Source organism: Trichomycterus rosablanca, chromosome 16, assembly GCF_030014385.1.
Source record: "Trichomycterus rosablanca isolate fTriRos1 chromosome 16, fTriRos1.hap1, whole genome shotgun sequence".
NCBI lineage: Eukaryota > Metazoa > Chordata > Actinopteri > Siluriformes > Trichomycteridae > Trichomycterus > Trichomycterus rosablanca.
The window spans coordinates 1,811,372-1,838,787 of record NC_086003.1 but is presented as its reverse complement, the minus strand read 5'-3'; the positions used below and the strand labels follow the sequence as shown (position 1 = coordinate 1,838,787).

Sequence of the window (27,416 nt, the reverse complement as noted above, 5' to 3'; positions counted from 1 at the left end):
AGGTCAGAGGTCACATTAGGACGTTGGAACGCGTGTCCGGGAGCCGAAGTCCCACAAGGCCACCGCCCACCAGCACACACGACGCCAGGAGAATAGGGACGGCCTTAGTGATGCCCACCAAGGAGCCGAAGATCAGGTTACCCAACACGGCCGCCAGCTTACACATGGCGTTACAAAAGCCGAACCCGGTGCCCCTGCAGGAGACAAACCAGGGAGCAGTTAGAAGTTATGCTGGTCTAAAACTAACATCAAACTGGTTATGCTGGTCTACCACTAATATCAAGCTGGTTATGCTGCTCTACCACTAATATCAAGCTGGTTATGCTGGTCTACCACTAATATCAAGCTGGTTATGTTGGTCTACTATCTTGAGCAAGCTAATTATGCTGGTCTACAACAAATATCAAGCTGGTTAAGCTGGTCTACCACTAACATCAAGCAGGTTATGCTGTTTTGCAACTAATATCAAGCTGGTTATGCTGGTCTACAACTAATATAAAGCTGGTTAAGCTGGTCAGCAACTAATATCAAGCTGGTTATGTTGGTCTACTATCTTGAGCAAGCTAATTATGCTGGTCTACCACTAATATCAAGCTGGTTATGCTGGTCTACCACTAATATCAAGCTGGTTATGCTGCTCTACTACTAATATCAAGCTGGTTATACTGCTCTACCACTAATATCAAGCTTGTTATGCTGGTCTACAACAAATATCAAGCTGGTTATGCTGGTCTACCACTAATATCAAGCTGGTTATGCTGGTCTACAACTAATATCAAGCTGGTTATACTGCTCTACCACTAATATCAAGCTGGTTATGCTGATTGACCAGCTTGATTCAGTTGGTAATGCTGGTCTAAAACTAAAACCAAGCTGGTTATGCTGGTCTTTGAATAAATTTAGGATGTGTACGCATGTACCTCCTATCAGTAGGGTAGAGCTCAGCCGTGACCACGTCCAGAGAGTTCCAGGCGGATATGCTGAGACCGTTATAGAGACAAAGCATGGCGATCATCATCGACTCACTGGTACCGAACCACAGGAAGAAACAGCTGATACCCGACAGCACCATCGAGCCTCCTACAGAACAATATAGAATAGATACAATTTTATCATGGAACTGGACACTGACACTCCAACATCAGTCAGGCTGCCCCTACTGGACACTTGTGGGCACTACAGATGTTTACCAATGCCTGGTCTGCTCAAAGTCAGCACACAATGAGCCTTATAATTGTGTTTATGTCCTTATGTGTGAAACATGCAGCCACATGTGGCTTTTCATGGGGTTTCCCAAACCCAAACCGCCCACATTTAGCCCACAGTGGGTCAACGGAGAAGGTATCAGCTCTACTATTATGTTCAATATAGATTAAAAACTACTTGCATGTAGAATTAAAAGTATTGATGGGCTTACCGAGCATGCTCAACCTCCCAACTTTATCCATCAGCAGAGCGGAGACGATGTTGCCTGGCAACACAGCCAGGGTACCCAAGAAGTTGATGAAGTACACCCAGTAAGCACTGTAGTCATCGTCGAAGGTGATCTGGCAGCCGGTCTTATTGTGTGCAAATGTGCTGTTTATCACAGACGTCCCGATCAGTTTGGAGTCGTCGATATCTGTGTGTGAGAGCGGGGATTCGTTATACAAACTTATGTCATTCATAAAAGCAGACTGATTAGTGGTCTAGTATCATATGCACTGAGCTACCACTGCCCGTCAGTGCCCTAAAAGTGTTGCAGGACTACCGGAAGGCAGCGGAAACAACAAACAAAGTAAACAGTAACTACACAAAACACAAACCTTTCAGAGGCTCAAAGGAATTTAGACCAATGATCAGATGAAAAAAACTATAAGCTATAGCTGTAATTACCTAATTATACATACATAATAACTCTATAATACTATATAACTATATACCACAACCACAATGAAGTATGGCGGCGGAAGCATCATGATATGGGGTTGCTAGTCTGCCGACAGTACGTTGTGACACAATGAATAAAACAAAGTGCACCGAATTATATGAGTTTATATATCTATTATATGAATTTCATTAGATAGCACTGCAGCCTTCACAGCAAGAAGGGTTCTGGGTTCGATTCCCCAGCCGGACGGCCAGGGTGTTCATGTGGGCTTTCTTCTGGGTGATCTGGTTTTCTCCCACAAGTCCAAAGACATGCAGTCGGGTTGATTGGTGCTATTAAAATGGCTAAAAGTGTGTGTGTGTGTGTTGTGATGGACTGGCGACCTGTCCGGGTTGTTTTTAACCTTTCGCCCAATGAATCAGACCCACTTCGACCCTGACCGGGATAAAGCAGCAGTAACACACACTGCTGTGTACCTGTATTATAGAGGAACGTATCCAGAAAGGTGCAGTTTTTGAAGTATGTCCCGACCGAAGTGACGTCCTCGAAGTAGCAGTTCTGAAAGACGGAGTTTTTGAAGGTAACCGATTTAAACTTCATACTGATGAACCTGGTGACAGAAAAAAAAAAAAAAAACAACGTACAATTTTAACCATTTTCTAACCATTGAAGTGCAACAGCGGTTCTTAAGACCTGGGTTTGAGTCCTGCCTTCAGTCACTGTCTGTGAGAAGTTTGGTATGTTCTGACCGAGCCTTCCACATCCCAAAACACACTGTTGATAGACTGATTGCTTTAAATTGCCTCTATGTGTGTGTGTGAGTGAAGATTTGAGTTCAAGATGCCCTGCAATTCATTGGTATTCTGTCCGGGGTGTATTTCTACCTCACAAGCCGTGTTTGCGGTTGGCGCTGGACTCCCTGTGCCACCAGGAAACCAAAAGAATATATAATACGTTTATAAATAATTCCTCTTCAATGCCTAACCTCAAAGATTCCGTTTTCATTGATTCTATTGGTTCTGCAATCTGCTCCTGCTGTCTCTACACAGTCTCTGATATAGCGTTTGATAGCATCTCAGAATCAGCGCGACATATTTCTGTAGGTTGTGTTTGGGACCCGCTACAGGATGAAGTATCGGGTGACTGATCAGGGCGAGCAGGAGAGGTGCAAACAGATGGAAAAGCAGAAACTCATGATGAACAACAGAGGAGGAAACCAGATAAGAGTTTTTAATATCCTGTTGTTGCATCAGGTACTGAGCCCTGTGGGACGCTACATTGCCACGGACTGTTTTGGTGGGGGGTGAGATTTAAAAAAAACATACACATTTTAAACTGTAATGCAGCACAAACACCCAAAAATCCACAGACACACCAAACACACATACAGCATTGATTTGAGCTTACTTACATGAAACCCGTGCTTGGATTAACATGCATGTCAAGTGTCATCATTACTACTGGAGGCTAAATATTTGACTTTATTTATAATTCATATTAATATGATATAAAATGATATGAGGGTAACATATGCTAGCTCACTTCTGCAAGATTTGAACCAGCTGTTTGGGCATCTACACAGACTTTATTTGCTGTGTCTGAGGGGGGAAAGACACTGAGAGTTTAACTTGGTCCAAAGCCTGAAGTAAAAAACTCCGCCAAATCAGGTACATCGTATCGAATCTCCCTGTTGCCCTGTTGTTCATATAGGGGTGGGGTATTAAGCCCGATACGGACTCCTCGTAAATGGTTGCGTCCGCACAGAGGCCGGGAGAGAGTGCGGATCAGGGTGTGTCTCTCCGTACACAAGGCTGATTCGCATATATGCACTCGCCTAGTGTGGGTGATAAAATGCATACGGCTGCTGCCCACGTGTCGGCGGGGGCGTGGGTCAGCTTCGTTCTCCTCAAATCAGAGCAGGGGTCGGCATCGGTGGAGAGGAAGCGGGACACAATGGGGCAATTGGAGGCTCTAAAAAGTCGGTGGGGAAAAGGGGAGAAAATGCATAAGCAAAATATATATAAAAAAGATAAAACTTTATTGATCCACTTGGGGAAACCACCATGAACCAGAATGATCCGCTGTGATGCAGCCAAAAGAAAAAGAGATGCATAAAATAAATAAAAATGAATTCATATTAACTATTAGTTATTTAATATTATCAATAATAATAATAAAATAAACACATTTTTGTGTTTACATGTGTCGCTTGTTTATATTCAGTTGATGTTTATTGGTGTAATGAGTTACTCCCACCACTAGAGGGTGCAGTACTGCCGTGTAGTACTGAGTAGTACAAAAAAGCTCGACACTGCTTGCTAACAGTATTTAATAGCTAATTTTTATAGTCACGTTTCCGATTAATATTTGTAAATAAAAACACAAATATTTGGTATCTGTTATAAAAAGTAAGTGGTTTTAGAATTTATGTAGCATTTAATTTCATCCTGACCTCTTGCCTAACATAAAAACTGCATTCTTGAAGCCAGAAATTAAAAATGAAAACCAAAATAAAATATATAAAATAATAATGAAATAAAAATGCTAACCCCATATAAAACCAAAATCACCAGCTTTTACTTCCATAAATCAGAATTTGAGTCAATAATCTGAATAAAAAATGTCATGTAACTATACAAAGTGCTCATTAACCACTAGCGTAAAAAGACTAGTTAATAACCGCATGTTATGGATCACATGTCAACACAAAACAAACTTTTACCAACATTTGAATGCCAGAGCTGACAAACAAGACTTGACCAAAAACGATAAATTATCACCTGTCGTTGATGAAGGCCCCGTTAGAATGCACCTGGTTCTCCAGTGTGAAGTTGAAGGTGAAGTCTTCGATGCGCTCGTTGTTGTGGATCTTCACCCTCGCCGCGTATTCGTCCGCCTGCAGGTGCTTTATAACATCAGGAAACCACACGGACAAACCGTAGAACCTGCACACAGAATATGAAGTCATGTTCTTATAACTGGGGATGTGGCTGTGTTTATGGTTTGTGAGGAGTGGATAAACTATTGGAGGAGTGTGTAGGGAGTGTGTATAGTCTGTGAGAAGTGTGTATAGTCTGTGAATAGTTTGTGTAGAGTGTGTATAGTGTGTGAGGAGTGTGTATAGTATGTGAGGAGTGTGTATAGTATGTGAGGAGTGTGTATAGTGTGTGAGGAGTGTGTATAGTATGTGAGGAGAGTGTATAGTGTGTGAGGAGTGTGTATAGTATGTGAGGAGAGTGTATAGTGTGTGAGGAGTGTGTATAGTCTGTGAATAGTTTGTGTAGAGTGTGTATAGTGTGTGAGGAGTGTGTATAGTCTGTGAATAGTTTGTGTAGAGTGTGTATAGTGTGTGAGGAGTGTGTATAGTCTGTGAATAGTTTGTGTAGAGTGTGTATAGTGTGTGAGGAGTGTGTAAAAGTGTGTTTCTTACCCAAAAGACAGAGAGAACCACACTATAGCCAATTTCATTGTGTTGTCTTTCACAGGATAATCCCAGCATCTCAAAAACGTTAACCAGATCTATAAAACACACACACACACACACACACACACACAAAATAGAGTCAGATCTGAAGGAATATTGTAGGAGTATGATGCGAGGTGCGTATAGAAAGAATAAGTAGGTGGACTCACTCCACGAAGTTCACTCCTAATCCTGAAGAGAACTTTAGCCGCAGGGTTCGCCGACTCCGACTGCATCTCTACAAACTCGTCCAACTGCTTTGGTATCTTTATTCGGTTCACCTGCGAGGACACAGACAAAGTTAAATAATAAAAACAAACACATCACAGAAAGGCCAGCCTGGTTCGTTTTTTCATCTTGTCGTCGTCTCCTTTATTAAGAGTTTTATTTACTCACGGTAAAGACTTTCTCAGGCTCTCCACGTGCACGCATATTGGTATCATGGATTTGTTTCAGCACCATCCATGCCTCATCATGCTTCCCCTTCTGCAGAACGGAGAAAACACAGACGCGCTTAGATATGCTTTCCAGATGGCGCCTGTTTCAGATTAGCATGGATAATTTAAGAGTTAGGAGCAACCCGTCATGTTATATCAAGAGGAAATGTTACAAATTCACTGACTGCTCACATATTTTACTGCGTACATCTAACAAATGAGCAGACCTTGTGTACCACCGCTTACCTCCAGGTAGAAACGTGGACTCTCGGGCATTAATGTGAGCGAGACGACTGCAGAGACGCACGGCAGGGCACAGACCACCACAAACACTCTCCAGCTGTGGAACTGATACGCAGAACCCATGCTGAAGCTCCATCCTGTACACACACACACACACACACACACACACATTAACACTTACATCTGATTACACATACCTCACATCCCACATCACCCCATCAAAATACAGCAGCTACAAGCCCGTCACTAGGAGTTATAAACTATCCACAATGGTGGTGACTAAAAGACCAAGGAACTTCATACTGCTCATTCATTTCTGCTTTACAACCTCTTTATCCTGTTTAGAGTCGCAGTGGGTACGATTCAGTGGATGAAAGGCAGGAAACCACAAACACATTCTCACACAAACACTAACACCTACAGGGGTTGGACAATGAAACTGAAACACCTGTCATTTTAGTGTGGGAGGTTTCATGGCTAAATTGGACCAGTCTGGTGGCCAATCTTCATTAATTGCACATTGCACCAGTAAGAGCAGAGTGTGAAGGTTCAATTAGCAGGGTAAGAGCACAGTTTTGCTCAAAATATTGCAATGCACACAACATTATGGGTGACATACCAGAGTACAAAAGAGGACAAATTGTTGGTGCACGTCTTGCTGGCGCATCTGTGACCAAGACAGCAAGTCTTTGTGATGTATCAAGAGCCACGGTATCCAGGGTAATGTCAGCATACCACCAAGAAGGACAAACCACATCCAACAGGATTAACTGTGGACGCAAGAGGAAGCTGTCTGAAAGGGATGTTCGGGTGCTAACCCGGATTGTATCCAAAAAACATAAAACCACGGCTGCCCAAATCACGGCAGAATTAAATGTGCACCTCAACTCTCCTGTTTCCACCAGAACTGTCCGTCGGGAGCTCCACAGGGTCGATATACACGGCCGGGCTGCTATAGCCAAACCTTTGGTCACTCGTGCCAATGCCAAACGTCGGTTTCAATGGTGCAAGGAGCGCAAATCTTGGGCTGTGGACAATGTGAAACATGTATTGTTCTCTGATGAGTCCACCTTTACTGTTTTCCCCACATCCGGGAGAGTTACGGTGTGGAGAAGCCCCAAAGAAGCGTACCACCCAGACTGTTGCATGCCCAGAGTGAAGCATGGGGGTGGATCAGTGATGGTTTGGGCTGCCATATCATGGCATTCCCTTGGCCCAATACTTGTGCTAGATGGGCGCGTCACTGCCAAGGACTACCGAACCATTCTGGAGGACCATGTGCATCCAATGGCGGTGCCGTGTATCAGGATGACAATGCACCAATACACACAGCAAGACTGGTGAAAGATTGGTTTGATGAACATGAAAGTGAAGTTGAACATCTCCCATGGCCTGCACAGTCACCAGATCTAAATATTATTGAGCCACTTTGGGGTGTTTTGGAGAAGCGAGTCAGGAAACGTTTTCCTCCACCAGCGTCACGTAGTGACCTGGCCACTATCCTGCAAGAAGAATGGCTTAAAATCCCTCTGACCACTGTGCAGGACTTGTATATGTCATTTCCAAGACGAATTGACGCTGTATTGGCCGCAAAAGGAGGCCCTACACCATACTAATAAATTATTGTGGTCTAAAACCAGGTGTTTCAGTTATTTTGTCCAACCCCTGTAGGTGGACCTTAGTAGCTCCAATTAACCTGTCTGCATGTCTTTGCATGTTTTTGGAATGTGGGAGGAAACTGGAGCACCTGGAGGAAACCTAAACAGACATGGGGAGAACATGCAAACTCCACACGGACCATTTCAACTAGGAATCGACTCCAGGATCTTCTTGCTGAGGCAACAGTGCTTTCCACCGTGCCACCGAGCCACCAAGCTGCCCATTTCATACTGTTCAGAATTGTATTTTTCATTACTGGTGCAGGGTGTCAAAGTGATGGCGCTGTTGCCTCACTGGGTTCTTTCTGTGTGGAGTTTGCATGTTCTCCCCGTGTCTGCGTGGGTTTCCTCCGGGAGCTCCGGTTTCCTCCCACAGTACAAAAACATGCAGTCAGGCCAACTAGAGCTAATAAAATTGCCTTAAGTGTGAGTGTGTCTGTTCCCATCCTGTGATAGACTAGCAACCTGTTTGAGTTGTTTCCTGCCTTACGGTCAATAAATCAGACCCACTGTGACCATGACCAGGATAAAGCGGTGGTAAAACAGACAATGAATGAATGAATGAATTATATGAGCGGGGTTAGTCAAGCAAGAACAAAACAAAACATTAATCCTGGTTCTTCTACTACTATCTACTTCTACTTCTATCTACTACTGAACCTGACAGACCATTTGCCGCAGCGCAGCGTCGCTCGTACCTACAGAGACAGAAGAGTCCATTGTTCATCCTGAACTGATAACACATCCCTGTATGCGCCAAACACCTCATCATTACAGATCACAACTCCCTGATAACAACCACAAAAACATTACAGAGAACGGATCACATTACCTGCTGTACTGTTATCTCCACCGGTCAGCCTGAGCGTGATCGGGTCAATACGTGGAACAGTGGACGTGTTCATTATACCTATAGAGCCGCGACGGCTGAGCAATTCTTCTGAGAATCATCATCATGGGTAAGAAATATTCCAAAAAGAGTCTGTTTACGTGTTTGAATACAAAACGCTTAACGTTAATGTGTGTAAAGTACCAGCGACCTACGTTAAGAGATTTTTTTATACTGTCGCCACCTCAATACATTTTAGTTAATTAATTAATTCATTGTCTGTTTTACCATTGCTTTATCCTGGTCAGGGCTGCAGTGAGTCCAATTCATCGGGCGAAAGGCAGGAAACACCACGGACAGGACGCCAGACATTCACACACTCACACTTTACTTTTACATTTACATTTTCAGCATTTAGCAGACGCCTTTATCCAAAGTAACTTACAGGACTGTGACAGTATACAGTCTGAGCAATTAAGAGTTAGGGGCCTTGCTCAAGGGCCCAACAGCAGCAACCTTCTGATCATTAGTTCAGTACCTTAACAGCTAGGCTACAACCTCTCCTACTTTAGTGACTCCAACCCTGACCAGGATAAAACAAAAGTACAAAACTGCAAGTCTTTGGACTTGGAGGAGAACATGCTAAATCCACACCTGGGGAATCGAACCCAGGTCCTTCTTGCTTTGAGGTGACAGCGCTAACCACTGTGCCACCATGTTGCCCTTAACCTGTCATTTAAAGAGCAAAAATACTGTCCACAACATGACCAACAGATTTGGATATTTAGCCAGCACAATGGCTTAATGGGTAGCACTGTCGCCTCACAGCAAGAAGGTCCTGGATTCGATCCCCAGGCAGGGCGGTCTGGGTCTTTCTGTGCGGAGTTTGCATGTTCTCCCCGTGTCTGCGTAAGTTTCTTCCCACAGTCCAAAAACATTCAGTCAGGTTAATTGGAGACACTGAATTGCCCTATAGGTGAATGTGTGTGTGTGTTTTCTGTGATGGACCCCCCCGGACCCTAATTGGAAAAGCGGTTAAGAAAGTGAGTGAGTGAGTGAAATATCCAAAGCAATTTACAACTGTGAAAGTATACTACGAAAGCAATTGAGGGTGAAAGGCCTCGCTCAGGGGCCCAGGCATAGCGAGCTACTGATTACTAGTCCAGTACCTTAACGGCTGGTCTATCAAATCCAGTCTGATCACTGATCTTCACTAATGTATTTGAATTGGGTTAAATTTGAGAATAATGAATGAATGCTTTATTTCTGCTGCACCCACTAGGTGTCGCCACAGCAGGTCATTGCAACCCTCCTATTTATCCAGTCTTGGGATCTGCACTAAGGGTGCACTGACGTGTGTCCCCCAAATTGCTGGGTCCTTGTACTGTATTTGTGCACCCAGTCTAGGATTCGAACCCCCGGAACTAAGTCACTGCTGATACCACCAGCGTGGCTCTTATCTTAACACCACACCAGCTCATAAGGAAATAATGAAAGCATAAATCAAGTAAATCCCCTCGTCCACGTGGCACTGACGCTCTGCTAATTATAAAATGATGTAAATTATATGCTACAGCACTTTTCGAAGAAGGTCTTGGTTCCAGATTGGTTCCAGCCCTCCTGCACACTTCAGTAGACATTAACTTGCAACTGTACGTGTGTGTGTGTGTGTGCCCACTCTCTCTCAGATGCCAGTTTAAGCCCTGTGGGTGTGTGTCAAGCTGCTGCTGTAGAAAATCTCATTACATGGATTAGCCGTATAATAGACCGAAGTGCACGGCTCGCTGCCTCGGCTACGACTAACGCCGATGCGGCGGGTGCAGCGCGACACCCGCACACACACACACACACACACACACATTAATCCACACTCAGATTTACACTACATTACAAACGATTAGTGCTTTAGAGCAGAAGAGGGTTAGAATACACACTCGTTGCAGCATGGCGCATTGCAACATAACAGCATTTAGATTCATACACTAAGTGCCCTGAACTATCTGGGGACCTTTTTAAATGCGTGGGTCCGGTCACTTCGGCCACGCCCGTTGCTCACAGATGCATAAAAGCAATGCGTGCACTCCACAAAGACAAGCATTCCATAGAAATGGCTTCGAGTTCTAATAATGCAGAGGTTTAGTGACTTACAATTATGACTGTATACAATTCGAGCAATTGAGGGTTAAGGGCCTCGCTCAGGGGCCCAACAGTGGCAACTTGGTGGTGATGGGGCTCGAACCAGCAACTGGCTACCACTGCCTGATACAATCATTCACTTTCACTAAGTACTTCATCCTAAATAAGACTGTCGTGGGTCAAACGGCACCAGAAAGTACTGGCCGCAAGGCAGAAACATCAACCGACCAATCCACCTTCTTCATTATCTTATGGGTTGAGAGGAATCTAAAGCATTCGAAAGGAAACACATGGTCATAGCAAGGTGCTCCTCTAAAAACAGATGCTCACAGACAAGACTGGACAGTATTAACTACTGACGGTGCTCACTACTGAGTTCCAGACTGCCTCTGAAGCAATATGGATCATTGGAAAGAATAGTATGAAGCACACCACTGCTGGACTCTGGCAGTATCTTTAGGCTCTGTGGTGCATTAGATAGCGCACTGGACTTCTAGGCTTACGTTTGAGGTCATTCAAAGGTTGTGGGTTCGATTCCCACCAAAGTCGCATGTTTGGTTAGAGTTTTGGGCTATCAATTGGAAGGTTGATGGTTTGAATCTTAGATCTTCAAAGCTGCCACTGTTGGGCCCATGAGCAAGGCTCCTAACCCTCTCAGCTCTTGCGCTCTGACCCCAGCTTCCAAAATTGGAAATGTACTGTATATTGGGTAGCAGGTAGTGTGGGTGCCACATAGCAACATGAGCCCTGGGGACCTGGGTTCACACCTTGCCTTTACCAGCTATGCCAATGTTCCTGCCCAAGTGTACGACAGCACCATATTCTAACCCAGATCTTCTATTTAACACACTGAAATAGACAAACGTATCGAATAGAAGTGGCGTCCGAATACTTTATGCCATGCAATGTACGTGCGTGACAACCTATACAATAGGACACACAAACACACACTCACACCAGCCCTCTATCTGCACCCCTCCCCAACCCCAAGTACGGGAGCATTGCGGCAGAACCACATTAACTCAAACACACACGCGCACACACACACACACACACACACACACACACACTGCCCTGAACGAGGTGTTCAAGCGCCGGCTAATCGATTGACCTCAATTATGAGTAGTTTACCAGGCGAAATTGACGGAAAGATTTCGGAATAAAGGTGTAGTTTAGCCCTCGAGGGAACATAAAATGTGGCGTGTGCAAACGCTACGGCACATTTACTCTTGCTGCAAGTACAAATACACTATGAGGCCAAAAGTATTCGGACACTTGGCCGTGAGCTTGCTGGACGTCCCGTTTATAAAATAAATGGTATTAAAACAGAGCGACCTCTGTGTGATCTACTCAGCTGTAACAACACAGCTTTGCAGTATGTCTGTGGGAATTTGTGTCTATTCAGAAGGGGTACAGTCATGCTGGAACAGGAAAGAGCCTTCCCTAAACCATTTTTGCAATGTTAAAAGCATATAATTTCCTTCTATATTGATTTATTACATCTGTTAGTAATTACTGTGGCTGAAACACACAAGAATTCACGAATTAGACTGAGTGTCCCGATACTTTTGTCCATATAGTGAACATGTGCACCAGCTAAAGTTAATTATCATCGTTAATCGTTAATTAGGAGGCCGCGGAACAAAGTTAAATGAGAGTATTAGACTTTCTACAGCACTAAATTAATCATGGACTTCACTGTTTGTACACAATAATAAAACGCTTTTATTTCCGCTCCCTCTCTTCTCATCTCCACACTTCCCCGCTACCGTCCTCGTCCGGCTTTGTGTTCCTTCATCCTTTAAAAATCCTTAACAGCACCAACATTAATCACGGTCACACTTCTTCCCCACACCCTCCTCTTCCTCTCTCCACGTTCCCGCTCTCTCACTTCTCTTCCTCCGCCTCTCGTTACCTTCGTTCTAAATATCCCGCTGCATCCTTCTCAGTCACCGTTCCTGTTTTCAAGGTCCGGTCGTTTAATCTCACAATAAGAAAGAGGTGACGCTAACCGACCCACGTTAACATTTCTACATCATCTATGTTTCTACGTTTTGCACACTTGGTTCACTTATTACGTTTCTTTTTATATTTGTAATTTTCTAATTTTCTACACTTTGCGTCATGCTTCCTCTCCACCAATGCCGATCCCCGCTCTGATTGAGGAGAACGAAGCTAACCCACACCCCCTCCGACACGTGAGCAGCATCTGTATGCATTTTATCACCGACACTTTGACGAGTGCAGTGCAGCTCAGCGTTGTGTACGGAGAGACACACCCTGATCAGCGCTCTTTTCTCATCTCTGTGCAGGCGCCATCATTCAGCCAGCAGAGGTCGTAATTACATTAGTTATGACAGGGAGACCCCATCCGGCTTAGTCCCGCCCATATCTGAACAACAGGCCAATCGTTGTTCATGTGGCTGCTCAGCCCAGCCCAGGTCTGTCATGAATTAGAAGGTGCTAGAACATCAGTCACACTGTCCACACTGTCGCCACAGGCTTCTTACAGGACATCGCACAAGAAAGTTCCGGTTGGCACACGCTTCTGTTACTCACCGTAGTGCGGGATGATGGCCCAGGCCATGGCCGAGGCATAAATGCCGCCTATCATCCAGAACATGCAGAGCCAGCTCAGGTGCTCGCCACGCTTCTCCCTCGCCAGGAACTCAGCAAAGTATGAGAACACGATGGGTACAGTGCCGCCGATCCTGCACAGATGCAGAGGAAACCCGAATAATCACAAACAGCAGAAGGCAACTTATACAGCAACAACTAGGGGGTCAACTTTATATAATAGCTAATTAACAACCCCCCTCCAAGGGGTCCACATATTGATTAGGAGGGAGGAGGGTCAGACCCGCCCCAGTCCGTCCCATAATTCAAACCATAAATTAACATTTCCCAAAAGTGCTTTGTCTCTATATCAACAGTTCATTGACCATCATGTTTTCTATAACATTATACTGTATAAGCTCATAACTGCCCATTTATCAGACACCATATGACCAAAAGTATTTGGACGCCTGACCATGAGCTTGTCGGATCTTTTCAGCTTTTCTGAGAAGCTCCTCACAAGGCTTTGAAGTACGTCTGTGGGAATTTGTGCCCATATAGTCAAAAGATGACAGCATTCGTATCGCCGGGCGCTGATGACAGTCAAGGAAGCCTCAGTAATGTGGTGCTGAGGTCAGGAGTTTCTTTATAGTGAATGCTGGAACAAGAAAGGACCTTCCCTAAACTGTTGCTGCACAGTTCGAAGCATATAATTTCCTTTATAGCACTGATTTATTGCACTTGTTAGCAACTGTTGTGGCTGAAACACATGAATTTAATAATTAGTAGAGGTGTCCCAATACTTTGTCCATATAGTGTGCTTGATCTCTTAATGTAATGACCAGTGTGTGTGACCCCTGCGTGTGACCCCTCTCCGTAGAGGGGTATTTAGGATGGATAAAGGGGGGACGAGGGGATCAGGGTGGGGGAAGCAGCTCTGCAGAAGATCAGCACTCCACAAGGACAAAGAACAGTGTGTTCATTCAATTAGCAATAAAACACACTGCTGTTCTTATCCCACTGCAACCTTCCCCCCCTCACACACCCGTCCCCGTCCCTGCGTCATCCCTCGTCTCTTTTTAACCAGCCTGCACCGAAATCTTTAACTCAACGTCTCAGGGCACAGTCAGGGCTGCTCTACCCTCTTGGCTTGGGCCCCCAAAACACAGGAACACAAGTCACAGGAAGCATAAAAGAGAAAGAGAAGGAAGGAAATAAAATAAAAATAAATGAGAGACATAAAGCTCCATGTTTGAAACTTTTTTACCTGGTGCAGACGCCCACAGCTGCAGTTTATGTGACGTGACTAAAGTACTACGGCGTACTGCGCCTCTTTTCCTCATAAATATGGAAATGAAGGGGTGCAGTGCTGAAAATAAGAACTCCACACAAAATAAGTGCAGATTGTCATAAATTCTGCTTCATATTTTGGTTATAAGCGGGTGGAGGAGTCTAAGAGACTTATAGTTCGGATTAAGCGCCATCTGATTTCCACCTTTTTGGACGCTGAAGGAAGCTTTAAGGGGAAGAAGATTTTCATGTGATGATGATGTGAAAGTAGCGGCGCATCAGTGGCTACGAGCTCAACCAGAAACATTTTTTGTTGACGGCAAAAAAGTGCAGAGACTGTTTGAAGAACCCTCATATTTAGGTGTCGCCACAGCAGACCTGGTCCACATGCCAGGCTTGGCACAGATTTAATACAACCCTTCTATTTCTATTAACCTTCTATTAGACAATCATGTCCATGCAGATGATTGACCGGCTGATAGCACGGCCGAGATTCGAACCCTGGACCCACAGATCTCAGTAGTAGTGGGCTAGCGACTGGTGTATTTTAGTATTTGCGCCACTCTTTACTAAAAGCTGGTCTGCACTGTTCCTCACTCCAGCCATGAAGCCCACTCTGGTACAGTCTGTCCTTGGTCGAGAAGGTTAACCATATTTAAGACAGGAAACGTACCATACCGTATTGTAGAGCCCAATAAAGAGGACATTAATAGGAGGCACCAGGCTGAATTTACACCATAAGCTACAGCTTTAGTAAGTAGATGCAGTGGGGGTGCAGATCTGCATTAAGCTTTATCACCTCTGTATATTTAGCAGCAGTTTAAATTTGGTCGCTCTCCGTACGCAGCCGGAGCGCGGTAACAGTAAACACGGCAGGTTTATGTGTGTGCGCGTGTATGTGTGTTTACTCCGAAGCACACAGACCCCATAGGGAGACAAAAAAGGCCCTTAATGCCAGTCTGAGGTCAAATTGAGGTGGAACTTTTGCCAAAAGTCAATCAAACCCTTAACTGCGCCCTGTGTGGTCGTAAAGAGCACTTTAGAATTAAGGCAGCTCTGGAGGGGGATGATTTAAGAGCGCCGGAGCCACACGGAGGCTCGCTTATTTCATCCTGCTGCAGGGAAAGAGAAGCGGCGGAACGAAACATAGAAAACAGAAACGATTCAGCACAACAGTGTTGGTTCACAGAGGTAACGAGGGGAGAGTCCCGTGACCACCGTCTCTGACTTTACATCTATAAGGTGGACCAGTGGACAGTGAGTGGACATGGTATTTAAAAACTCCAGCAGCGCTGCTGTGTCTGATCCACTCATACCAGCACAACACACACTAACACACCACCATCATGTCAGTGTCACTGCAGTGCTGAGAATCATCCACCACCTAAATAATACCTGCTCTGTAGTGGTCCTGTGGGGGTTCTGACCATTGAAGAACAGGGTGAAAGCAGGTTAACAAAGCATGTAGAGAAATGGATGGACTACAGTCAGTAATTGTAGAACTACAAAGTGCTTCTATATGGTAAGTGGAGCTGATAAAATGGACAGTGAGTGTAAAAACTAGGAGGTGGTTTTAATGTTATGGCTGATCAGTGTATATTAGAACTGTATATTAAGTATATTAAGAAGCACTGACCCGAACCCGGAGAGCATCCTGCAGAAGAGGAACGTGCTGTAACCCTGCACGAACGAGGACAGGAAGGCGAAGAAGCCGTTGACCGACATGCACACCAGCAGGCACTGTCTTCGGCCCACCTTATCCGACAGGCCGCCCCAAAAAAACGCTCCAAACATCATGCCCAGGTACACCACGCTACCTGCAGAGGAAACAATAAAGGGGTAAAGATTTAACCAGAAAAGATTGAAGGTAAACATCTAAAACAGAACAGTTTAGGGAATTTTGAGCTTGATGTTTAAAAATAAACAAACCACTGATGATTAAAATAAACTATATTGCTAAAAGTATTCACTCGTCTGCCTTCACACGCGTATGAACTTGAGTGACTCCCATTCTTAATCCGTAGGGTTTAATATGATGTCAGCCCACACTTTGCAGCTATAACAGCTTCAACTTTTCTAGGAAGGCTTTCCACAATGTTTAGGAGTGTGTTTATGGGAATTTTTGACCATTCTTCCAGAAGCGCATTTGTAAGGTGAGACACTGATGTTAGACGAGAAGGCCTGGCTCGCAGTCTCTGCTCTAATTCATCCCAAAGGTGTTCTATCGGTCAAGTTCTAGTCAAGTTCTTCCACACCAAACTGGCTCATCCGTGTCTTTATGGACCTTGTGCTTGGTGCACTGGTGCGCAGTCGTGTTGGAACAGGAAGGGGCCATCCCCAAACTGTTCCCACAAAGTTGGGAGCATGAAATTGTCCAAAATCTCTCGATATGCTGAAGCATTAATACACCTGTGGCCATGGAAGTGATTGGAACACCTGAATTCAATGATTTGGATGGGTAAGTGAATACTTTTGGCAGTATAGTGTAAGATGAACAGTTGGACAGAACCTTTGATGTCAGGTTACTGTGATGATGTCCATATCAGTGATTTTGGAGTATATTTCAGGAACCCTAAGGAATCAGCTCATCGCCTGGCATTATACGCACTCGTTTAGCAGCACTCACACCTACGGGCAGTTTAGGGTTTTATTTTCTATAACCACAGATGTACTGACTGCACCTTTAACTGTTGTGTGTGTGAGAACCGACGGTGCAAACTGAGGACGACATGATACACAGGTCCGGTGATTAATTGACTCTCTAATTCATTCGCTCGTTCTGTTACGTACCGGCTTCTGTTAAGAACCTCATCTGGTCTATAACACACACACACACACACACACACACAGCGGCACAAAACGCTGACTGTACAGGCTACGAGAGATTGAAACAGCAAATGTAGCAAAGTGTGTATTTTACTCCCGCTCGGAGAAATTATGGGTCATGTACGGTCGTCTCCTCCGCCGCGCTTTCACCGGTGTGTGCAGTTTTCTGAACGTCATGCATTACTCTGCACCAATCTGTTCCTCCTATAGACGCTTTTTGTAACCATGGTTCGAATTATCGGTCTGAGCCTACTAATCAATACTTGGACACCCAAACCCTCACAGACGTTTGTTCGTTACCTAATATAAAGAAGAATGTATTTATTTGTCATATATACATACACACGTATACAGTACAATGAAATCCTTTTTCTGCATATCCCAGCTTGTTTGGAAGCTAAGGTCAGAACACAGACAGGGTTGAGGGTCTTGCTCAAGGGTCCAACAGTGGCTGCACAGCAGACAATCTTACAGTTGATAACACGAAGCTCTACCCACTAGGCTAGAGGTCTAGCACCTGAGTTGTCACTGTATAATGGGCGGCACGGTGGTCAAGAAGGCAAGAAGGTCCTGGGATCGATTCCCAGGTGGAGCGGTCCGGGTCCTTTCTTTGTGGAGAATTAAATCTTCGACGTGTGACGTCTGTATTGCATTCAATTCGATTCACTCGAGAACGATCAGTCAGTCCGGTCCAGCACAACACACGCCAACTTAATACATCCACTCACAGCTCCTCAGCCTAGACATGCTAATAAAAATGCTAATTTGTGCTAACGGAGAGAAGAAAGCTCGTCTGGTACCCACGACCACGACTTTTGCAAAAGTGCAAAAGTGCAAAACTGCACACTCAGATCTTTTCTCACTGTGCTCCACACAGCCGTCTCACTCTCTCATTCTCTCTCTCTCTCTCTGATCGGAGCTGATATGCAGAGAAACCGGTCCTTATCTGGCTTCGCAGGCGTTGTGGGAGAGCGGGTGATCCATTACAACCTGACAGTAGCTTAGCGAGAGTCTAATACAGGACACACACACACAGTACAGCTAAAGGTTTAAACAGAGACGCGCTGCCTGAGATGATCTACTGTATCCTAGACACCGCGCTACTGAATATTAATTCAGCTAACCTGCTATTAGCTTCACCCAACACTGCCATAACATCCATTAACTGTACGATGCTAGTAAGATGCTAGCTCAGACTCCTAATCAGGGTCTTTGCTTCAAGCCCCTTGTTGGAAAATCTTGGACCATTCTTGATTAAGGAAGCGCATTTGTAAATAGCTCTGGGCGCAAGGCAGGAACACGCTGGACAGAACTGCAGTCCATCGCGGGGCTTCGGCCACCCGTTATCGGAGCCGAGATTCAAACCCAAATCTCAGAGGTTGTGGGCTTCGGCCACCCGTTATCGGAGCCGAGATTCAAACCCAAATCTCAGAGGTTGTGGGCTACTGTGAGGTATTTCAAACCCTGAGCAGAGAAAAACAATAATAACTAAATAAACCATTTTAACAGCATAGAAAGACAAAATGAACTTGCACCTGGGCGCCCCCTTGTGGAGGCTTTATGTTACATCTTGTAAACCACAGTGGGACCAGATTGACAGAGTACATTTACATTTCCGGCATTTAGGAAAAGTGACTTACAGTACTGTGACAGCATACAGTCTAAGCAATTAAGGGTTAAGGGCTTTGCTCAAGGGCCCAATAGTGCCACCCTGGCAGTAATGGGGCTTAACCCCCAGTACACCGCTGTTTGGACGTCCCTGGGTTAGAGGAACACTCGTCTGAGTTTGGGGTTTTTGCCGCTCCCACATAAATCACCAGATGTTAGCGTTATGGAACACATCTGGGATGCTACACAACAAGCTGTGGAACAGAAATCCTTCACCTCGGAGTAGAACAGAACTGTGGAGCAATCATTGCCTGCGGAATATTCCCACAAGCTTGTAGGGTCCATGCCCCCGTCCCGTGGGGGAACTAGTAAATGTTAGACCAGTGTACCAGCTTTTCTGGCACTTGTGTACCAGGAAAATAAAATTCAAGTCGTTCTTTCACCAGTTTCTGCTTCTATTACCTGCAGAACTGAACGTGATGTTGCTGTTGTGCCCAATGAGTTGTGCAGAGAGTAATGCAGAGAGGAAAGCTATCAGTGCACATCATCCCATAAAGCTGATCACTTCTCTGAGGGTCAGACTCGGGTTAATACTCTCGCCCGGGACTCTTTCTGAGAGAGACCCCCCCCCCCCCCCCCCCTTCCCCACGTCCTCCTCAGCCCGAAATAAAATCGATCATTAATCGGAGTGTCTCAAAACGTATTTATTATCGTCAGTATAGGTTATACCATGTCCATCATGGGGCAACACGCTCACATGTTCACTCATTCACTGGACAACCTGGACGCAATTTACAGCACCCGAGCGCCACCATTATATCCAGTATTACTAAATAAATAGGCAAATCATTCATATATTGTCTGTTTCACCACCGCTTCAATCTGGTCAGGGTCGCAGTGGGTCAGTTTCATTGGGCAAAAGCTAGGAAACACCCCGGACAGGTCGCCAGTCCATCACAGTTCACACACACACACACACACACACACTGTATATATATATATATATATATATATATACAGGGGTTGGACAAAATAACTGAAACACCTGGTTTTAGACCACAATAATTTATTAGTATGGTGTAGGGCCTCCTTTTGCGGCCAATACAGCGTCAATTCGTCTTGGAAATGACATATACAAGTCCTGCACAGTGGTCAGAGGGATTTTAAGCCATTCTTCTTGCAGGATAGTGGCCAGGTCACTACGTGATGCTGGTGGAGGAAAACGTTTCCTGACTCGCTTCTCCAAAACACCCCAAAGTGGCTCAATAATATTTAGATCTGGTGACTGTGCAGGCCATGGGAGATGTTCAACTTCACTTTCATGTTCATCAAACAAATCTTTCACCAGTCTTGCTGTGTGTATTGGTGCATTGTCATCCTGATACACGGCACCGCCATTGGATGCACATGGTCCTCCACAATGGTTCGGTAGTCCTTGGCAGTGACGCGCCCATCTAGCACCAAGTATTGGGCCAAGGGAATGCCATGATATGGCAGCCCAAACCATCACTGATCCACCCCCATGCTTCACTCTGGGCATGCAACAGTCTGGGTGGTACGCTTCTTTGGGGCTTCTCCACACCGTAACTCTCCCGGATGTGGGGAAAACAGTAAAGGTGGACTCATCAGAGAACAATACATGTTTCACATTGTCCACAGCCCAAGATTTGCGCTCCTTGCACCATTGAAACCGACGTTTGGCATTGGCACGAGTGACCAAAGGTTTGGCTATAGCAGCCCGGCCGTGTATATTGACCCTGTGGAGCTCCCGACGGACAGTTCTGGTGGAAACAGGAGAGTTGAGGTGCACATTTAATTCTGCCGTGATTTGGGCAGCCGTGGTTTTATGTTTTTTGGATACAATCCGGGTTAGCACACGAACATCCCTTTCAGACAGCTTCCTCTTGCGTCCACAGTTAATCCTGTTGGATGTGGTTTGTCCTTCTTGGTGGTATGCTGACATTACCCTGGATACCGTGGCTCTTGATACATCACAAAGACTTGCTGTCTTGGTCACAGATGCGCCAGCAAGACGTGCACCAACAATTTGTCCTCTTTTGAACTCTGGTATGTCACCCATAATGTTGTGTGCATTGCAATATTTTGAGCAAAACTGTGCTCTTACCCTGCTAATTGAACCTTCACACTCTGCTCTTACTGGTGCAATGTGCAATTAATGAAGATTGGCCACCAGACTGGTCCAATTTAGCCATGAAACCTACCACACTAAAATGACAGGTGTTTCAGTTATTTTGTCCAACCCCTGTATATACAGTATATTTTTCTATTTACTTATGCATTTTTCTCCCGATATATCGTAGTCAATCTGTCTTACACTGCTGTGGATCCCTGATTGCATTCAAGGAGGGTACGTTGTTGCCCACACCTCCTTCGACACATGCCCTTCTTTTTGCCCATGCATAATCAGGGTCCGTGCACAGCGTTTGAAGACCCCACACACATAGTCCGGTCATCCCGCCCCCTAGCAGACACGGTAGCCAATTAGAGTCTGCTACAGGCACTGCCAATTATGCCCGCTAGATGGCGCCCAGCCGACCGGTGGCAACGCCGAGTTTCAAACCGAGGAGTTCAGAATCTCGGCGCTGGTGTGCTAGCGGAATATCCCGCTGTGCCACCTGGGTTGCACACTTGGAGTATTTAAGTAGCTCCAGTTGACCAGACCGCACGTCTTTGGACTTGTAGGAGGAAACCGGAGCACCCGGAAGAAAACCCATGCGAACACAGAGAGAACATGCAAATTCTACACAGAGAGGACCCTGGCTGTCCAGGAATCAAACCCAGGTCCTGTTTGCTGTGACAGAGCTAGCAAAAAGAATGAATAAATAAATGAGCTGATGTTGCTGAGTTCTAGAAATGCGGAAGGTGTGTTTGTGGCTACACTTGAATATTATTTGTTTCTTTTTTTACTCCGTTCTGCCTGGTAATGATCCACGCTGTCAGCATCAGATAAAAATGTGTTTATATCAGTGTTCAAACATTTTATTTAACCAAAACAAAAGGTGCTGTTTATTAAAGCTCATCAGGTCTGAGTGATGTTTCATTTATTAATTTAACTCGACTCGGCGTGTGTAATTAATGCACACTGAGAATCCTGACATCCTCTCTCTCTCTCTCTCTCTCTCTCTCTCTCTCTCATCCTCTCTCTCTCTCTCTCTCTCTCTCTCTCGCATCCTCTCTCTCATCCTCTCTCTCTCTCTCTCATCCTCTCTCTCGCTTTCTCATGGTGGATTAGAGCTCGTCAGCTGATTGAAACATCTCGGTGATGGCGCGTGAAGAGATTATCCGGAAATCCCTCGGATCATTGCTGCTCCCACAAGGGGGCGCCCAGGTGCAAGTTCATTTTCTCCCAAGGAGAGTCTGCCATGTTTACGTTTGTGAGCACTGGGTTGGAGTGAACGGCTCTTGGGGTCACATCAGTTCAGTGGTGCTTTATTGGCATGACAAATGTTTACACTTGCATTGCCAACGCTTTGTTTTATTAAATAGATTGTTGTTTGTTATTTTTATTTATTTATGTTAATTCATTTCCATGCTGTTTTAGGCCTGTAGTTGTACAGTGTCATTGGGTTTTCGGAAAGAGGCTTATACATAAAATATTATTATTATTTGTTAAAAATTGACAAGGTAGGCACGCAGGTGGCGCAGTGAGATATTCCGCTAGCACACCAGTGCCGAGATTTTAAACTCCTCAGTTTGTGAGCACCGGTCGTCTGGGCGTCATCTAGCGCACATAATTGGCAGTGCCTGCAGCAGACACGGTTCTGGATGACACAGGGCGGGATGACCGGACTATGTGGGTGGGGTCTTCAAACGCTGTGTAAGGACCCTGATTGGCAGAGGCGCCTGTGCCGAAGGGGTCGGAGGAGGCGTGAGCAGCAATATACCCACCTCGACTGCAATCAGGGATCCACCAGCAGCGGAGGACAGATTGACTACACTAAATTAGGAGAAAATGCAAAAATAAAATAGAAAATAAAATTGACAAGGTAAATGAAAGATAGACTCAAAAATAAATAATAAATAACAACAGTGAGAACAACAACACCACTACACGTCTATAACATGACATGCAAAAAGAATGTAAACAAACCAGTTTTTTTTTAATCTGCGTTCTCATTTTCATTTAATACAATTATTTAAATTTTTTATTATTCAATTCCAGCACATAGATGAGATTTTGAAGAAGAATTTGGAGTATTTAGAAGTTTAATCTGTGTGAGAAAGTGAGAATTGCTCTGTCAGCAAACTGTGGATGATTAATAATAAGATTAATAATAAGATTAAAAATTACGTTTTTACACTGATTATTAATAATTGTAAGAAATTAAGTCTGAATAATGAAGTGTGACTCGAGCAGACATGGTCATACATCACAGCTGCTGTCCTTTTACTTCTGGCTTTTTTCCTAGTTACAATTTTTCCTCATTTTCGATTCGTATCCAATTACCCGATTACATTTTGCTCCCTCTGCAGCTGCAGACCTTCCAGTCCTGACTGAGGAGAGCCGTGACTAGCACACGTCCCCTCCGTCACATGTGCAGTACCAACCACTTCTTTTCACCTGCATGAGCAGGGTATATATGGAGATCCGTATTGCGCACAGAAGCTCCATTATCCACCACCGAGTTATGACGAATCCCCTCCAGCAATCAAACCCACGGACCAGCCAATCGTTGTCCGTATAGGCGCCCGGCCTGCCGATAGCACAGCTGAGATTCGAACGTATGAGTTTGAGTGCCACCTGCGACGGCAAAATCAACACGAACACTGTATGTACACCTCAACGAAAATGCTTCAAGCGCCCGTCCTGACTCACACATCTGATGAAGAGCAAATCCAAAATAACACCACCCACACACACACACACACACACTCACACACTCCTACTGTACCTGGTACCATGACAACACAATCTATGGTCCAGACCCAACAAGATTACTGAACTAATGAGCAAAGCAACACAAAAACACACGCACACACTCACTCACACACACACACACACACACACATTTTCATTACTGAGACAGAGTGTTTGTGTCGGTGGATTTGAGGCTGCTCCTCTGTGAAACACACACCACACATCAAACACTGCAGGGAAGATCGTCATGCAGGACACACAGACTATGATTTAAACTCCGTCTGTGGAATAATATTAATGATGATAATAATAATAATAATAATAATAATAATAATAATAATAAAATAATAATAATAAAATAATAATAATAAAATAATTATAAATAAATAATAATAATAATAAATAATAATAATAATAATAATGATAATAATAATAAAAATACTACTACTACTACTAATAATAATAATAATGAAAATAAAATAAATAAATAATAAATATAATAATAAAAATAATAATAGTAATAATAATAATAATTATAATTATAATTATTATTATTATTAGAACAATAATACAAATAATAATAGTAATAATAATAATAATTAAAAAAAAATAATAATAATAATAATCATTTACTGTATGTTTTACCACCATTTATATTCTATTCAGGGTCACAGTGGGTGCAAATCACTGGGCGAAAAGTAGCAACAGGTTGCCAGTCCACCATAGGGACCTGACTGCATGTCTTTGGGCTGGTAGTTTGATGTTCTCCCCATGTTCGTGTGATTTACTCCGGTTGCTCCAGTTTCCTCCCACAAGTCCAAAGACATGCAGTCAGGTTAAGTGGAGGAGCTACTAAAATTGCCTTAAGTGTGTGTGTGTGTGTTTGCTGTGTTCCATGCCGTTTTACTCACCTAGCCAGCCGGCCCCAGAGTTGGGCACACACATGTCCGTCTCGGCACTGGGCAGCACAAATCCGACCACAAAAACCTCCACACCGTCGGACATGAGGGCCAAACCCAGCACGAAGAAGAGCTGCCACTGGAACCGCCCGTGTCCGCACTCCTGAATGATCAGTTCGTACTGTTGTGCTAGCTCCTCTTCCTCCGCCTCCCGTTCCTTCTGCAGCTCTCGCCGGTCCTTCGTCCCGTCAGCGACCGGGCGCCCGAGCGCCACCCCGCCTTGAGCGTCTTTGTTGGGCACACCCTGGTACTCGCCCTCATAGATCTCATCTTCATCGTCATGGCCTTCTGTCGCATCGCTCGAGCCTTCGTCGTCCTCGTGCTGCTGCGCCTCACCGTCCTGGTAGTGGTAACGCTCATCATCGCCGCCCTCGTCTTCTTCGTCGTTGTCGAAACGGTGATAGGTGCGGCCGGAGTATTCGTCCGAGGCCCGGTCTATCACCTTGTTGACTTTTTTGGCCGCGTGCCGTTTGGCCTCTTTGGCGATGTCGCGAGCGCCTCGGCTCAGAGACGTTCTCTCCCCGTACGTGTCGTCCATCTTCTCTCGTCTGGAGGAAACCGTAGATAAAAAGTTGTGCAACTGTCTGGATTTTGTGCAAAATTATGTGCAAAACAAGAGCCTCAGTTTGCCTCAGTTTGAACCTGAGGTGTAGAAAGGATCCATCCAAGGGTTCCAATCAAGCACCCTGCAAAAGAACAAAGAAAACATGAGACCTGTGTCAAATAAACTCATCCACAACTGGAAGTCCGAGTGCCACCCAGCCTCGAGCGTCTCTGGTAGGCACACACTGGCACCCCTTCCCCCCCGGACCATCCTGCTCCCACGCAGTACGGTTCATTCATTATTTCTAACGTAATGAAGCACAGAAGATAAAAGAGACAGGAAACAGGAAGATGAAAGGAACCGTTGGGTACAATCAGATCCACCTAGACAGAAAAGCTCCACTCGCTCAGCGGCACACGACTCACGCCGAGGATCACAGGGATGATTTTGGCACTCGTGAATCCATTTCTGCTTTACTATGGCGTGTTTTATGTTTATTCCTACATGACAGGACGAGACACGAGACTCATTGTGTGTGCTGGCACATAGTTGCATTAGAATAGGACTTAACCAGTATTAACCAGTTAGATCTGATCAGTTACTGGGTGAAAATGGGGTGAAAAATGTAGATTTAATTTAGTTTGATTATATATTAATCCTGGGCACCGCACGGTGGCTCATTGGGTAGCAATGTCACCTTACAGTGAGAAGGTCCTGGGTTCTATTCCCAGGTGGAGTGGTTGGTTTCCTCCAGGTGCTCCAGTTTCCTCCCACAGTCCAAAGTCAGGTCAATTTGAGCCCTAATTATGAATGTGTGTGTGTGTGATTGGTCTGTGATGGACTGGCAACCTGTTTGCGATGTTTCCTACCTTTCGTCCCTTACCTTCACCTACTACCACTGGGATCCAGGGTTCAAATCCACAGCCGTGCTATCAGCCGGCCGGGTGTTCACATACAGACCTGACAGGCTACGTCTATGGGAAGGTGGATGGCCAAGGTCCTGCGATGGCGTCCTCTCCGGCTCTGTTACTGCATTGCCATGGTAGCAGGTAATTTTGGGAAAACAGGACCCACTGCAAGCCTGACCAGCATAAAAGGTTGTAAAACCTAAAAATGATGTTGATTATGATGAAGATCATCTTCATCAAGTAGGACTTTCTTGACAGAAATCAGTGCCCTTACAAATGCTCATTTGTCTGAATGGGCACAAATTCCCACAGGCATACTGACGTCTTGTGCTGTTATAGCTGGAAAGGTCACACGGAGGTCACTCAGGGGAACTATTAACAGTAAACCGTGACATCAAAATGCCCTGAAACAAAGCTGCTTATGTTCTAAGCCCATCTGTGATGTCATCAGGAGTGTGATGTCATCAGTGCACCGCAGTCCACCCGCATTCTGATGACCAGAGCGAGGACAGAACTGGCGGAGTGACCCACTGCATTTTATCATCCGACCAAAAGGACAGAGAAGACACTACTGCAGCACTTTGTCCTCTGAATATCACACACACACACACACGCTCGTTTACAATAATGGCCATCTTCATTTAGCACGTAGATGAAGCCGACTCAGCGAGTGGATTGTATTATCTTGAGGAGAACTTCAGTTCCATCTCACTCGATGTTTCCTCGTCTGATTCCATTAGCGAGACCAGACTGGGAGCACTGGGTGGTTGAGGAGCTGAACCTAAAGTGTCCCACAACCCACAAATGGTCCCACAACCCACTTAAACGCAGGACCTCACGGTGTGGTTGTAATTTCCATCTCACTTTGAAATGACACAGCTTCGACTCATCTCCTCCAGTCACTGCGGAGTTTGGCATTTTCTCCCCATATCTGTTTGCATTTCCTCTGCGAACCATGCCAGATGTAGATTTAATTTAGTTTTATTATATATTAATTCTGGGCAGCACGGTGGCTCGGTGAGTAGCACTGTCACCTTACAGTGTGAAGGTCCTGGGTTCGATTCCCAGGTGGAGTGGTTGGATTCCACCAGGTGCTCCAGTTTCCTCTCACAGTCCAAAGACGTGCAGTCAGGCCAATTCAAGCTACAAAAATTGCCCTAATTATGGACTGTCAACCTGTGTTTCCTTCCTTTTTGGTAAATTAACTCGC

At 45.0% G+C, this 27,416-nt stretch overlaps 1 protein-coding gene across 2 annotated transcripts; it reads right to left on the bottom strand.

The window, feature by feature from the left end:
- On the bottom strand, window positions 1–25,372 carry LOC134330287 (synaptic vesicle glycoprotein 2C). Of its 2 annotated transcripts, XM_063011345.1 has the most exons (12): window positions 24,707–25,372; window positions 16,119–16,299; window positions 13,196–13,347; window positions 6,017–6,150; window positions 5,730–5,819; window positions 5,504–5,614; window positions 5,301–5,389; window positions 4,651–4,815; window positions 2,347–2,480; window positions 1,418–1,621; window positions 921–1,080; window positions 1–194 (listed from the first exon to the last, which is right to left on the bottom strand). In XM_063011345.1, exons 1-12 carry the CDS (start codon window positions 25,290–25,292, stop codon window positions 11–13), a joined length of 2,190 nt encoding a protein of 729 aa, XP_062867415.1. In that variant the 5' UTR covers window positions 25,293–25,372; the 3' UTR covers window positions 1–10. The 2 variants fall into 2 exon arrangements, with proteins under 2 accessions (XP_062867415.1, XP_062867417.1); XM_063011347.1 differs by lacking the exon at window positions 1,418–1,621.
- Window positions 25,373–27,416: the final 2,044 nt, after the last annotated feature.

What these genes read in the sequence shown, in the direction of transcription:
- LOC134330287 (XM_063011345.1), bottom strand. Translation starts at nt 25,292, where the DNA reads ATGGACGACACGTACGGGGAGAGAACGTCTCTGAGCCGAGGCGCTCGC. An exon ending in TGGTTCTCTCTGTCTTTTGG is followed by an intron (nt 4,816 to 5,300) that starts GTAAGAAACACA and finishes TTCTGTGTGCAG; the next exon opens with GTTCTACGGTTTGTCCGTGT. An exon ending in TGGGAGGTTGAGCATGCTCG is followed by an intron (nt 1,081 to 1,417) that starts GTAAGCCCATCA and finishes ATTGTTCTGTAG; the next exon opens with GAGGCTCGATGGTGCTGTCG.